The following is a 15,360-nucleotide window of genomic DNA, read 5'->3' on the forward strand; positions in this document are numbered from 1 at the left end:
TGTTCATTGTCTATGTGAAATGTGATGCTTTCTAGTTGTGTTACTTTGCTTTTCAAGAGACTGGGCGTCATGTTGTCTCCTCTACGCATTTGCATAAAGTTAAAGTCATGGCTACTTTATGCAAATAAGGAGTGTCGAAAGCAGTCCAACTCCTCTCCAAACTTTTGAAAAACTTTTAAACTAACTGTTGTTCATCTAAAGTGAGAACAGAAATAAGCTGGATTTCTTATTTCTCACCTCAGATGTTTTCAGAAACACATTTTGTTGCACTGTTTTCAGGGATGGAGCCTCTATCGCCAGTAGATACCGCTATCGCTTTATCGCAAAGGCCGATTACACAACAATACACAATGGTTCCTTAACATTGACACCATCTTGTCCTGGTGTTCTGTAAAATCAGAAACATCTTGTGTTAAGCCTCCAAGCCCTATGAGGTATAGGCGGACTTAATCAAAGATCTTCCAATGAGTGAGGCATTGTTAATCTAGTTCGGATATTGTATCTAGGGTAAACCCACAAAATCCTGCACGCGCTTAAGACCTGCAAAACAGACACTTAATGCGCCTACACAGATGTCCTTTAGTGAGTGCACATGTAATTACGCACAAACAAAAGTAAAAGGCCCAAATTAATTTTTAAAACGAGCAAGTGCGCATTTGTCTCTACGCAATGAAATATTCAATTCTCCAAATTACAGAAACGGGTGTAAATGCTACTATAATTAGCTGTGGTTTCCGGTTCATTGTGTCTCCAGCAACCATGGTGAGATCATGTCGTTGGTTTCCTGAACGAGGGATTTGTCCTAGACCAAAGAGAATCTGTACCAAGCAAATGACTGCGGTCGCTTCTCATTTAGCCACGTAACGCTTTAAATCCTGGAATGTTATTTTATTCATGCGGATTCGGGTGGTCTCTCTGCTATCTCTGCCTCTCTGGCTCTCTCATCAACCACCACCCCACCCTTCTTCTCGGCCCTCCGCCTGCTCTCAGTCACTCTCGGCGATTGCACTATAAGGACCGGAGCGAGGGCTCAAATTAATTTCAACTTGTTAATTCCCTTTGAAAAAAAGGGTTAGGAGAAGAAGAAGAAGGAGAATTAAAGAAGCAAGCCAGGTCGCTGTTTGAGCTTCTAATTGCCAGGGCCCAGAATGTGACCTACAGATGTGAAATTCCCCACTTGATGAAATATTAACTAGATTGTAGGACTCGACGGAGATCGGCTGCACTGGAAAGCACTGTCGAGAGAGAGGGAAAGATGCTGAAGGAGGCAGAGAGAGATGGTGGCATTGCAACTCAACACTTCTGAGGTTGAGTGGGTCATGTAGAGGAATGTGGGAATGAAATGGAACTCATTAGCAGAGAGCGGGAATGATGACAGGGACCTTAGTCGTGTACGTGAAGACAGCAGAAAGTTCCCCCAAGGTCTTACATGGCAGGAAAACCTTAATGTGAAACATACCGCTCATCTTATCTGTGGATTTACAACCCAACAATCCATTCGTCTTTCTCTACCTTGTTAGCACTGCGCCTCAGCTCCAAAGTATTGCGATAAGCGGAGCGAGAGACATGAGAATTAGGGAGTGGATTGACTGTGATGAATGACTTGGTGGGTAATATTCTTGACAGATGGGTGAGAAATGAAAAGTTGTTGGTGCTGAAAAAACAAACTCGCTAATGGCTGATGATCACATCTGGATGGGCTGGTACCTGGCAAACATCAGTTAAATTAAAACGAATGCAATGACTCCTTGACAACAGCTTGACAAAGACGCTATCGGAATTGTTATGCAGGACGGTGGACGGTTGCTGCGCTTGTCTTTCGGTTATGACAGCGGCCGTTGGCTTGAACAGCAGGTTTATTCTACCACTGACATACCAGAAAGATGCAGCTTGTGGAAAAAGGACAGTCGCCTCAACTCTATTCAAAACCCCTCCCTTGGGACAACATGTCAGTGGTAAGAACCACTACGAAGGCAACATGGGCATTCAAAAGCAGACTTTTACACTTTGCCTCATGTTGATGTTGTCTTGCATGCTAACAAATATGGCCACCACCCAGTTTTTTTTTTTTGGTGTATTATACTTGGCTTATTGAGTTGTCATTTACGCCTGACCTGCTTTTCATTCTGGCCGAAGAAGAGGACCAGAGGCACAGCGATGGGGAGGGAGAGCCGGGGGAGAGTGCAAGGGAGGCAAAGTAAATACATGGGGAATAACAGAAACTGTAGCCTTCTAAATAACTACCCACCCAATGCCCCAAATTCATAATAATATTTTCTGCACTGCAGATAAATAAAACACACCCAATTTTCTTGTTAGCACAGAAATGTGGGCCAGGCGGCTGTTTTGCTGGAGTTTCTTATCATCTTTCTTTTAGGGATCTGATCTTATTGTTCTAAGTTCGACTTGAATTGCAGCCCACCATCCAACTCCCCCATGACCTGTACCTCTCCATTTACACAGGGGAATAAATTAACTGCCCTGATGAGGGCCATCATTAGTGTGGTAGGGTGCTGTGCTATGCTGCTAGCAGTTGGCTTTTTCTTTGTGAAGCAGTGAATAGGGAGAAAACCTGTTTTGCAGAAACTAGGTACAGCAAAGGGGAAGCGTTTGGAAGCGGCCCAGTCTGAGGCAAATCCTGGCCATTGTTCTTAGATCAAAGTGAGCGAAAATGTCAATGTAATACGAGCTCAAATTAAATGGATGTTTTGTCTTTTTATGTGACAGCCTCAATTCTGGCCTTGAGTTTTGATGTTGGGTTGCTTTTTTTTCTCTCTCTCTCTCTCCGAGCAATTTTGTTGTGGCTGGGTGACAGTAGGGAGGGAAAATAGAGAGAGTGAAAGCGAGGGAAAGGAGGAGAGGAGGGAGAACCGCATCCCTCTTGTGTTCTCACTGCAAATCCACAAGGCCGCAGGAAAGCCTATTCCTAGCAAATCACAAACGCACATATCGCTAACCCGACTTCATGCCTCCCTATCGATCTGACATCACAGATCCTTGACGATGCTGCACGTGATGCGCAGCGCCCTTCTTTAGCGCACCTCGCTATTACCTGTCACGCCGATGTCACTTCAAATCAATAACCATCTCGGAGTCATTGACCTCCCCCCCCCCTCCCGCCACACGCGCTCCTCACTCGTCACCACCAGCTCCTCCATGGAGTCAGTGAACAAAAACAGGTGCTGTCACTGGAGACTGAGAGCATATTTATGTGAGCGCAGTCTAGTATGTCCACACGGCGGCCATCATTCCCTATTAGCTTGGGCTGCTTCAATAGCAGCCATTCTTTCTCTCTTCCCTCTCAAAGCTCCCTGTTCTCTTATTTCTGTCCTTCTCTTGATTAGAAGGGGAAGGAGGGGTCACGCATACATACATGCTTTCACCTGCACCGTGAGCAGAAATGTGGAGGGGAAGGGGGGGGGGTATTTCAACTCAACACAGGATCTGTTGCATCTGCCAGCCCCACACACTGCTCTCCCACCCACCATACTCCTTCATCCTCTGCCTCCGCTGGCTATCTCTCTGACGATTCTTTTATTCCTAGGATACCAGCTGCCGGTAAGGTGATAGGTGAAGCGCACACACACTTTCTAGTGGGCGGGGGATTGATGGCGGAAGGGGCCACTGGTACATTGGCACAGCGCTTGCAGGGGAGCAGACACAGGTGTCCGGTAATCATGCCTGTTTGACCTCTTTGTACCTTTCGGTTGGTAAAAAAAAAGGAGAATATTTCTTGCATTCTGCCTGTTTACTTAATATCTCAACAAAGAGCTTCATTGTGGCCGATCTCCTATGTAACTTGACCACATTTTCCCCCTCCTTCTTATTCAATAAAGAGGGAACAGCTTGCAGCCACGAGAGGACAAAAACAGGGCCAAACTGAACTACGCGTGGATTTCTTTTTTACTCCGCCTCCGATGTTTTTCTGCATTATTGTTGAGTTATTGGGGAGAATTACCAGAGGGAACAAACAAGCCGCGCTATTAATTGTGTTTTTCGACACTCCTGTGCCCCCGTAACAAAGTGCCACGAACAGAGTGCTGGAGAGCCGTGACGGCGGGGACCAAAACAACCTGACGCCATTATCAAATTTCCCATTAGCTGCCCAAAATGGCTGCCCAGTCAACAGCTAAGTAATGAGATCTAATAGGGCTGGAGACGAAAATGAGACCTTAAGAGCAGATTGTGGATCGCCGTTTTTTCTTTCATTCACTGGGAATAGTGTCAAAAGAGGCGGCGAGAATGAGAAAAGGATCGGAGAGCAGGGAGACTGTTAGTTAAGTGCACTTGAAGAAGTGCCTTGGAGGAGAGGACTATTTTACATGCGGATTAGCGAGCATATCGCCGTCATCAGACAGTGATACGGGGCCTTGATAGACTATCTGTCTTTGATGCCTTCTGAGGCATGGGAGCCTTATCCCTTTCGCCTATCTTCTGTAACAGGCTCCTCAAACACACACACACACAGCCAGCCTTTTAGAACTGCTGAGATGGGGCAGATTGGATTGTAAGATGTATGCGCTTGCCTGTGTCACTTTTTTGTAAAGTACGCCATATGCCTTCCAAAGTATATGCAAATACACTGAATAGGCACATGTCAATATGCAAACACACTTTTAATCTCGTACGCCGACGTCAGCCCAGGTGCTCATCTACCTTTAGACGCCACATAGAAAATCAAGATTTTTGAATGTGGCACTCGAAGCCCCGCAGATGTGCACGTTTACCGTTTCCAACACAATCCCTCCTCTGCCACTCAATAGCTGCATTGTGCTCTACAACTACTTCATTTTACATTCCTACGTCAGACAAAATGAACACTGTCGGCTGAAAAGGAGGCGCCGCCTTTCCACTTTCCCTCCCTCAAACGCTATTAAAATTTTTGTTATGTTTTCCACTTTGGCCCCCTGGTGAAAATAACACACGGGGATTGTCTGGGCGCGAGCCAAACACACATAAATTTCAATATTAATTTGGTCGGCACCTCAGCAGCCTCCCCAGCCTCCTAATCTCCCACTGCATATCTTCATTATCTGAAAGTGTGCTTTCATCTTAATTCCATTTTCATCCATCAAACGTTGGGGAGGTTTGACCTTGCGTGATCTCGACAAAGATAGCGAGTTAGGAAGGGAGCCGGCGAGAGTGACAGAGACGGAGATAGGGGAGTGAAGGAAGAGGGAAGCTGGGAGATAACGGGCCGAGTTGAGATGATGAACGAGGATGGAGGGATGGGGGACATAACAGGAAGAAATGTGAGGGGAGAAATACTTTCCACGCCATGTTCTGAGGTCTTTTAAATGTGCCAGTGTATGTACGTGTGAATCTTATTTCTGATAATCCTCATGTTGCACCGGCAGAGTGTAATGTACAGACTCCACGTATCTCTTTCAGTTCCTTTCCTATCCCACCCTTCGTTATGCATTCCTTCCCTCACGCGCCTTGGACTTTTTCCATCCTCCTCTATCCTCTCCCTTCTCACCGTCAGTTTATTTGTCCTGACATTAGGGTTTAATTACTCATTTGTAGTAATTGTTTTCATAATTGTTTGGATTATAATTGTCCTATGCTTGTGTTGTCAGGAACAGGTGGTGGATTGGACCTGTAAAGAGAAGTGTGTGTGTGTGGGTGTGTGTGTGTGATGGGACATATAGTTGGCACTCATTTGAGCAAGGCAAAGACACGCCACCTGGTGGTAATATCAAGATGAAATGAGGGAAGTGTGGGTGTTTCTAAAAGATGCCACGAGGACACAAACACAGACAGCAGCTACAGACACACAAGGAGACACACACACTACTTATCCCACATGAATGATACATGCCCGCATGATCATACTCAAATAGAACGCCTCATTAGCGGATAAGCTGGATATGCTCTCTAACCTCCCCCAATCTATCTCGCTTCTCTCTCTTTTGCCTGTTTGGATGGCAGCCCTGATCCCCTAAATGCAGGTTATCTGTCATCAGTGACTCAGGACGGTAAATAAAGAATCATTTATCAGCCTTATTAAAGCCTCTACACTGTCTCTTTCATTCTTCCTTATCGCACCATTCTTCTTTCTCTATCCCCCTCTCCGCGGTCCGTCTATCCCTTTTGATCATATCACTGCTTTTATTCTCTGTACGCCGGCGTTCGTTTCTTTCCATGCAGCATTTTAAGGCTCCTAAATCTCCTATCTGTGCTTGCGCGGGACAGGTAGCAAAGTAAGTGAGCTGCTGCGTCTCATATCCGTTACCGGAGAATGCGCGGCTTTGGCATTTGGCTGCTTTGCGCCAACTCCGGGCTGCGATGATGCCATGTCATGCTTTCTGCTGACACCCAGACCTGTGTCACAACAAGCTAATGTTAGTGCCGGCCCCGGGCCTGTCACAAACTGACAGTAGTAGGCCGTTGGTCAGGCGCAGCTCTGCCAGTGCTGTGATGGATCCCTGCATGCGACACCTATACCCCTCCCCAGTGCCAGAACTGGGAACCTAAGCTGATGGCTGGGTGACATGAGAGATGACATGACAACGCCAAAGACATGACACACACACACACACACACACACACACACACACACACACACACACACACACACACACACACACACACACACACACACACACACACACACACACACACACACACATACATGAAAGCTGACTCACACTCACAGACAGACAAGAGGCACTTGCACACCTGAACGCACAGGGAGAGATTTCACTTGATATGCGCACACGCGTGCTCACATGCATGCGCTCGGTGAATGCGATGCTAGTCAGCTATCAGAAACAAACCTACTATTGAGGGAGTAAAGAAAAAAACACACACACAAAAAAATAGGAAATGCGATCTCAGGATTTGCAGACAGACTCTATGTAAGCAACACCGGGGTCAGGGTTTGGTTGACACTCCTTCCCAGTGTCTGCCAGCACTTGTGTCAGCAGTAGCGGCTCGAACATGGCGACACAGGAGAAGGTCCCATCCATTGCTAATGAGAGGATGTAACACAATTCGCATCTGACAGCCACGGATGTTGACGTGGAAATCCGCAAAAATGTACCACGGCATAAATGGAAATACATTAATTATTTGGCTGACAATGACGAGCCTTTCTCTATGAATTATAAAGCTTTATCCTTTTTAATGTCCTTTTTAGCCTCGTGCTATCACTTACATGACACCGGGTTTGCTACGATAGTGTTCTTGCAGCAAAGCAGGGGAATCCTACAAAGGGTGTTATTTGTCAGCTTGAAGCTAATCCACTGCCACTCAAAACCAACGTGTTAGCCCCCACCCCGTGGATCAAATACATAAATAAATAAATAAAATCAAACCCCACAATAAAAGTACTTCGCCTTTGGCATTCAGAGCAGGTCAGGGGTTGGGCTTAGCTTCTGAAGATGTTCAAACGCATCCCTCCAGAATAGTATCTCTGTTACACCAGTGGCCTAATCCGCCACTTGAAGAGCAATTAAAAGTTTAGCCCAGACTTTAAGAAAGTAACCATGTGTGATCTTTTTTTCGGTCTTTTTTTTCTTCTTCCTGCGGGCCTGTCTCTCTGCGTGCATGGGGTGCATGCTAATAGGAAAGCGCTAGCTGTGGCACTCTTCCAAAGGCATCCCAAACACACTGGGAAAAGAAAAGACTAAAGGGGGAAGTGGATGAAGGAAGAAAATGGAGCTTGAGATGGAAGGATCACCAGTTTCTCATTTACTTATTATCTATTCCCCTTCCGTTGCGTTGCTTTCGTCCCGTCCAACTCTTCTTTTTAATACTCTTTCCAACTCTTACACCCCCCCCCCCCCCACTTTAATTCCCACTTCTTTCTTTTCAATCCAAAGTGGTTCCCAAGGCACAAGCTCGGAGAATCGATCCCCATAGCATTGGCTGGGAGGAAATTTTGTGCCTAGCAACAACTTTTTATGGCACCACCTCAACCATACAACACTGGGAGGCACCAGGGATTTCATGTTTTGGGTTTCCCGCTGTCCTTTTGAATTTGCTAAATAGCTTTGTCCTACTGGAGCATATATATTTATACAGCTCTTGCTTCTGCCAAACGAGTGCAATAAAGGGTCAGTAAGACTCGAGAGAACGCCAGTGGACAAGCACTGAAGGACATTCAATTGATCAGTGTTCTGTCAGACCATAAAACGACCACATGGTAAAATGGAGGGGTAAAAACTAGTGTTACACTTTCAAAGATCGACAAGAGTGTTAATAGCATCATCAACTCTTAACGAGACCATGTGCTGTGTTGCTCTTAATGTTCGCACCTCCTGAAACAAAACTATTTTTAAAGGTGTTTAAAAATGTTTTTATCAAATTTTGTGCCCATGTGTATTGTACGACCCCCTGGCTCACTGACATAATTTCAAATGAGAAACCGGCATTCAAATCTATCAACATCATCTAAGTATGGAGGACATCTGCTTTTTATTTTCAAATCCATCATTCTGTGCACAGTTAAGGTGAGGAACTGTCCTTGTAAGCCTGGCTGTCTAAAACGAACTGAAAAAAAAACTTTTGTTCAAACTCAGCAGACTAGCAAAAGGGGGGAAAAACACTCTTTGCATCTTTGTTGACTCTGAAGATAACGTTGGAAAAATCAGACACTGAACTCGCAAGAGCCTCTTTTATCTTGCCTCTGTTTTTCTTTCTTTTCTCCTGGAGTCTTGGGTATTCTTTGGAAATGTTACCCAGCTTTCTCTTCTTCATTCTTTTCTCTCTCTCTGTTTTTTGCTGGAAAAGAATGACCTGGGAGGAATGTGTGTGGAGGAGTGAAGTTTGAAGAAGATGGGGAACGTGAAGAGGAGCACTGGAGCTTGACAGGGCCAAAGCTATCAGTCAGGCTAGAACATGATACCTGAGACTCCGCAAGCGGTTGCCCTAACAAAGCTGTAGCCAGCTACAGCACTTCGCCAACATTCCCACAACTTACTCAGCCCGAACCGAAACCCTTCTTGAAATTCCCCTGGTCACTCACGGAGGGGGAGCTTAACGCACCTGAGAGACCCTTCCCATACAGCCTGTCCGCTTGTTTTCGCCTGCCGAGGCTTGCAAAGCGTCCTGTTCTTTAACGTCGTAATCGAGTACAACCGAGCAGCACCCAAATAGAACCTGAATCCACCTTGATCAAATTCCAATTGATTTCCAGTCAGCTCACCTTGAGGGCATTTGTCTCATTTATCACTTTAACATCAGTGTATCTCATGATCTTTGTAATTCGCTGTGCTGGAATTACACCAAGTTTCTTGCATTTGCAAAGCAGCCAGATGAGCCAATTTAAGATCCCGGCAAGTATGTTGTTTGGTGTACCGTGGCTATTTGGCACTTTCTGCATGTCTCAGGTGGCGTATCACAGGTCACTGTCTGGCTGCCCATTAAATATGAAACACGGCTTCTTAATTACCGACTGGCACTTTTGGCAATCATGGCTGTGCTCATGTGTCGTCTCCCCCCCTCACTCTCTCCCGGTCTCTTGTCTCGCCAGCTCTTTATCTTTCTTTCCATCTCGTTTACTCAAACTTCCTTCTCTGTAACCCTCCTTTTCTCTTGGTTGACTGCAATAAGACACTAGCCCTGCAGTTTATGTTTGCTCCCCTTGCCCCAAGTCCAACCCAGCCACAATTACTTCCTGTGGTTCACGGTAATGGGTCACTGCCATCCGCCAAAGGTATTTACAGCTGAAATTACACACACTGTGTTTCCCAACCAGACTCACTTCCATCATTCCATTATCCTTCACTTTATCCAGGAGCTCTGCTGAAGGTGGGCTTAATTATACACCAAGACATCAGGATTGAACGAGTTAAAGATGTCACACAGTCTCCATTGTGTATCTCTGAATGCGCTGCATCACAGTGCCTTTAATGAGTGATGTTGGGCGCACTAAATGTGAAGTGAGTAGAGCTCTGATAATGAGATCTTCCTCAAAAATACTTGACATTAAAGCCATCGCGTAGCCTAAACTGTGCCTTAACTGTGTTCTTAACTGGTGTCATTGTTCTGAGGTTTCATCAAAAGCCTGAACACTCTGCTTCTGAGCAGTGTCTCACCCATTCAAGGTTTGCCGGGAGATAAAAGAAGGCTCAGACAGAGTGCTGCTGACAGCGGCTCAGTGTTTTGTTTGGGGAGGAGGAAATGAAAATCAAATCCGAGAGGTCACACATTATTGACATGAGTGGCACGGTCCTGTTTTTATTGGCTCCAGGTTCGCTGGAGTCAGGCAGCCCATGTGTTTTCCCTTTAGCATCCAGGAAATAGGCCAGGCCAAGTGTCGGTCAGAGCTCCCAGTAAACCTGTGGCTTGTTTGCATTGTTCATTTTTTGGGATGACGGATTTGCTTCAATCACCCGTGGCTGTCACAGCTGGATTTCAATCACAGGCACACCCTGAGAGGCCCTCCCCAAAAAGGGATCCAGCATCTGGCAAAAATAAAGTAAACCAGTGTTAACTTGTAATGAAAGCCATACATTAAGAGCTTGGCTACTCTGGCAGGGCACAGCATGGGGGCTTAACCAAGTAGTTCTTTTGTGTTTCTAAATCCAAGGCTATTAAAAAACATCCTTCACATAATAACGTGTCAATAAACAGAATTGGTTGTCAAGTGCTTCTTTAGAAATAACGTGGCTTGTCCTTTCAAATTAAACGGCAAAGGGGTCATGTCATTTCATTGTGTTTGTGTGTGCACTAGTGTTCCGGGCTCCATCACTGCTGAATTGACTGGCGGCTTAGTGGACAAGAAGGGCAGGAGGTCAGGGGTGGGAGGTAGAGGGGGCCAGCGTCAAAGGGCATGTACTAAGTCAGGCTTAACAAATGCATCAGGTCTCAAAATGACCAGTATCTGGTGAGAAGGGGTCAGCGGTGCCACATGGCAGCATGAAAAGACAGCGAGGAGGGCACTTGGAGTAAAACACCAACAGTCTGTTTTCATTTCTAAAACCTCCTTTGCCATTGCTCATCCATTACAGTATCTTTGTGGCAGCAAAACCGCAGTTGTCAACCCTGATTGTGCGTATACGCGTGGCAGATAATTGTTAATTTTCCCTGTGGTTTGGACTTGCGACAGTCCTGAAATGGTCTTCCCCATGAATACTCACGAGAGAGATCAAAAGATTGGTTATGACAAGCAGAAAGCCATATGTGACTTTCACATGGCATGTTGGACAATTCATTTTGCTCTCTCTACTACTGCTGAAACACACACCTAGACACGCCCGCCACACACGCAAATGTAACAGAAAAATGACAGAATGACAGAGAAAGAATCGCTTTTTATTTTATTCATTTATTTAAAAGACACAGAATGAAAGGAGCGAAGGTTGCTGTGCAGACGGTGGTTGCTGCAGATTCTAATCCAAAGCCTCCGGCGATCTCCGCATGAACTCCATTTCTGGTCTGCAAACAAATTAGCTTTTTTTTTCCCCTCTTCGCTCCCTTCTATCTTGCTCTCCCTCCAGTGGAAAATAAGGGGGGAAATCAGGTGAATAAAATCTATTTGTTCATTTAACTTTTTTTCCCCTCCTTCCCGTCAGCTTCTTTTCTCTCTCCCAAACTCAATTTTCCCTCGGTTGGTGTGCTAGCTCGAGTGTTTCTTTTCTTTGCAACGATCTCGCCAGCAATTCATTAGGCAACAGTCGTTTAATTTGTATCATTAGAAAATCGTGTTTCCCAAAGTGTATGGCACTCCACTAAATCTGATCCAGATAAAGTACTTTTTTTTTCTTTTTTAGCCCCACACAAGCTGTGGGACTTAACACACACCTCACACTAAATAAGTGTTTTGGAGAAATAGAATATAACCAAACAAACAAACAAACAAACTAGATTTTTAAAAAAAAAACCACAGTTTAAATATCTTTAACATCTCTTCAAGTGTTATTACACTTATAGAGAGCAGTTCTCCTTCTGGGCACCGGTTTTAATTATGCAACAAATGTTTGACTATCCAAGTGAAATTTGCATGAATATTTATACCAATTCATTGTTTGAGTGTTGATTGTAATTACATGGAAAACATGATTTATTGCCAAGATTGCTGTGTTAGCCAGCCCAGCCAGAGAAAGAGCAGAAATATATAAATAAATGCAAATTTCCAGACACACAACACACAAAGGCAGCCCATTTTTCCCGGTGGCTTTGTGGGAAATTTCATTATCAAAAAGAGAATCTTCCACAGTGTGTGTGGTGTGTGTGTGTGTGTGTGCCTGGCAGAGTTTCAGAGGCGCTTACAGTGAGTGTCTCGGGATGGCAAAGTAACAAGAGGTCCACATTACTAAGGTGATCTGTCAACACTTTTGAAAATGTTTCCTACATCTGTGTTTCACGTTCGTTTGTAACTCTTTTGGAAAGATGTAGTTTCAGATGTACAGAATATAAAAGCTCAACGTGCTTGTGTGTGGCTGCCTGTAAGATCAGATGGCAGGGCTGGATGCATGGTGTGCGCATCCGAAGCACAGTCAGTGACGACCGTGGCTGATAGCAAGATTTTACCGTCAGGTGAGACAATGGGGGAACAAATGGAGGAGAAGGTGGGAAGAGGAGAAAATGTTTGAGTAATGGGCCTCTGTCCTGTGTAATATTCTCATGATGGAACAAGGAAACAGGGAGGACAGAGGAAGGTGTGTGTGTGTGTGTGTGGAGGAGGGGGATGCAGAAGAGAAGGAGAACATGAGAAAGTGATGAGGTCCAACAAAGTGCAAGAGAAGATGTGCAGCAACCGAGGCAAGCTCTGACAGTGTTTGTATCTAATTAATGAATGGCATTAGCCATTGTTATGCCATTTATTCTGGTAATGACCGAGCCTGCTCCTTCATTCCTCGCCTCACGCTCTTCTCTCTCTTTCATTCCTCCTCTTTGCCATTACCTTTGTACAGCTCTCAGACAGGGACAGAGAGATATTATAGCAAGAGGAAGGCAGACCGACTGAGACAGTGAGAAAGAGGCCTTGGCTTTAATGACATGCTCTGTTACAGCTTAACACAGGACACTGTTCAATAATGTGTTCGAGCAGGCTACACATATTGACAGCGTGGACCCACAGCTCATCTAGAGAAAACCTTTTTTGTGTGTGTACGTGCACATCATCACATGCTGGTGTGCCTATTTGTGTGCACTCGTCCTTGCCTTTGCGTCTTGGCTCTCTGGCGTCAAATCAGACCTCCTGCAGAGCCGAATGCTTGTTCACCTTGTCCTCTTTTAGTGGGCAAATAAACAAGTGAACAAGGCTGGTGCATTCTTCCTTTAGCTGTATTTAACACACAGGTTTAGCTAACTACCATGGCTGCTTGGTCCCCTGAGCCTCAACCGAGCTTGTGAAAGACTCCCTTTGTAGTGTACAGCCTCCTCCGTGTCCCTTTAACAAGGTCTTTCTATTGAAGGTTTTCAGGGTGAGAGAAAAGCAAGAGCGTAATAAAAGATTTTTGTTGGCTATTGTGATAGAACAGATGACGTTTATTTTTAATTTTTCGGTCAGTGAAGCAGCATTACTACTAGTCTGGATGTTTAAGGTAGCTGTTAGCACCATTATGTGTGTCCTTGAAGTCAAGCTAGAAGACTTCTACGGCTTCTAGTCACCTTACCTTTGCCCCCCTTTTTCCCCCAACCTATATCCCTACCATCCTGACCCAAATCCCTCCTATAATCTCCAGAAGACCCAACTCCCTAGCTGGCATCTTACAATGAAAGACAAAAGTAAAGCAGTCCCTTTGATAGTGACCCCGGCCGTTTGGTTTCTCTTGTAGCCGTTTCGCCGAGTGACCTTCTCGGTGGTGAGCCAGCCCCAGGACCCTCACCAGCAGGGATCGCTGCAGAGCTGCTACGACAGCGGCCTGGATGAGTCGGAGACACCCAGCAGCAAGAGCTCATCGGGCCCCCGGCTGGGCGCCCTTCCCTGCCCGAGGACAGCTACGAGAGGACAACGCCGGATGGCAGTGTCGGTGAGGCAGAGCACATGGAAAATGGTAGGGGCAAACACTGAAAGGAGATTAAGAAATCGCTAAGATACAGGAAGCACACATGCACATACTGCCTAGAGATTTCACGCAGGGCGTCCGATGTTAGCCAGTATCACAGAGAGAGAGAGCAGAAACATATACAGTTCTCCCCTTTCTCAGTACTTCTGTTATCCAGAGGGCATTTCTTTGCATCAGGTGTGATGCGGTGTGGTCGTTGTGATGTAGTAGCTGCTGGAACTTCTATTAAAGCTAAAGCCCATCCACAAACGTACATCATGTGAAGATGAGGTGTGGGATTTATTCTAAAACCTGTGATTCTGTTTCAGAAACAGTAGGCTTATTAGATCAAAGGGGCTACATGAGGGACTGTATCTAACAGGCGTATTCTTTTAGATCAACACCTTTCACACCGTCTTTATCCTTTTTAGTTTTGGACTATTTTAAAATTCCCATTGAATTTCATTTGTCATCTAGGTTTGAGCTTGACGGAGGATAGATTTCTAATAAGATCTCTCTATCTTGCCTTGTATTCTTTGAGATAAAATAAAAGAGGTGGAACAATGGGGGGTTGATACTCAACCTGAATTGTTTAGAGGCTGTACAGATAGCTGCTGTGCTGATTTATAATGCGCGTTTGGCTCGGGGCCCTTATGAAGGAGTTCATTCTGCTCCAATTGGGAGATTGAACTCATGTTCTGTAGGTTGTAATGTAAAAAAGACTGCAGCCCAGAGACAGTGAGTGGGAGCAATGCAAAAAAGGCCTATTGTAAAGCAGTCTCCTGGTGAAGTATTGTATCTCCTCTTGCAGAACCTTCTCACAGCTAGCCTGAGCTGGTTTTTCCATCAAGGCCAAAATATGTATGAGTGTGTGCGTGTGTGTATCTGGGTGTGCAGCGAGAGATGGGGTAATGGTCCCATTCATAGTCTAGGAGTCTGAGGCGATGCTTAACAAGGAGTAGCTGTCTTGAGAGTGCTAAGCCTAAGTGCAGAGGCTTCCCACTGCAGCTTAGGATAAGGATATTCAAATGGCTTAAAGAGTCACATCCTCTCTTTTTAGATGGAGTTGTTTGGTAGATGTAGATCAATGTACTCAATATAATCCTCCATTACATCCATAAGGTGAAGCACGACTATACCTCGAGGGAATGTCTGAGTGGGTTAATGTCGAGTTATGGGTTTGCTCTGACCCGAGACAACAAATAAAAAGTCAGGCAAACCGGACAGATGGGCACATCAAACAGGCAGTTACACAGGTGCCCACAGTGAGCTTTCTCAAATTTTGTCCTTAATGCAGATTAAAAAGGATGTGAAGCACTTTGATGTGAGCTGATAGGGCTACCTTGTGGATATTAAAAATCTCCGTTTGCAGACAATAGGCGCCATTTACTGACCAAATTAGACTTTAAAATGAAAAGGC

At 45.3% G+C, this 15,360-nt stretch overlaps 1 protein-coding gene across 4 annotated transcripts in view; it reads left to right on the top strand.

Moving 5' to 3' along the window:
• pcdh7b (protocadherin 7b) overlaps positions 1 to 15,360 on the top strand; it is a 111,002-nt gene that overhangs the window by 37,852 nt on the left and 57,790 nt on the right. Inside the window, exon 2 of one of the 4 annotated variants that reach the window (XM_022191400.2) lies at positions 13,731 to 13,925. The exons of 2 other annotated variants lie outside the window; for them this stretch is intronic. In XM_022191400.2, the coding sequence (XP_022047092.2) occupies positions 13,731 to 13,925 (195 nt within the window). Of the gene's footprint in view, positions 1 to 13,730; positions 13,950 to 15,360 lie in introns of all 4 variants that reach the window. One more of the 4 variants, XM_022191398.2, reaches the window with a different exon arrangement.

This window comes from Acanthochromis polyacanthus, chromosome 23 (genome assembly GCF_021347895.1).
Source record: "Acanthochromis polyacanthus isolate Apoly-LR-REF ecotype Palm Island chromosome 23, KAUST_Apoly_ChrSc, whole genome shotgun sequence".
Taxonomy (NCBI): domain Eukaryota; kingdom Metazoa; phylum Chordata; class Actinopteri; family Pomacentridae; genus Acanthochromis; species Acanthochromis polyacanthus.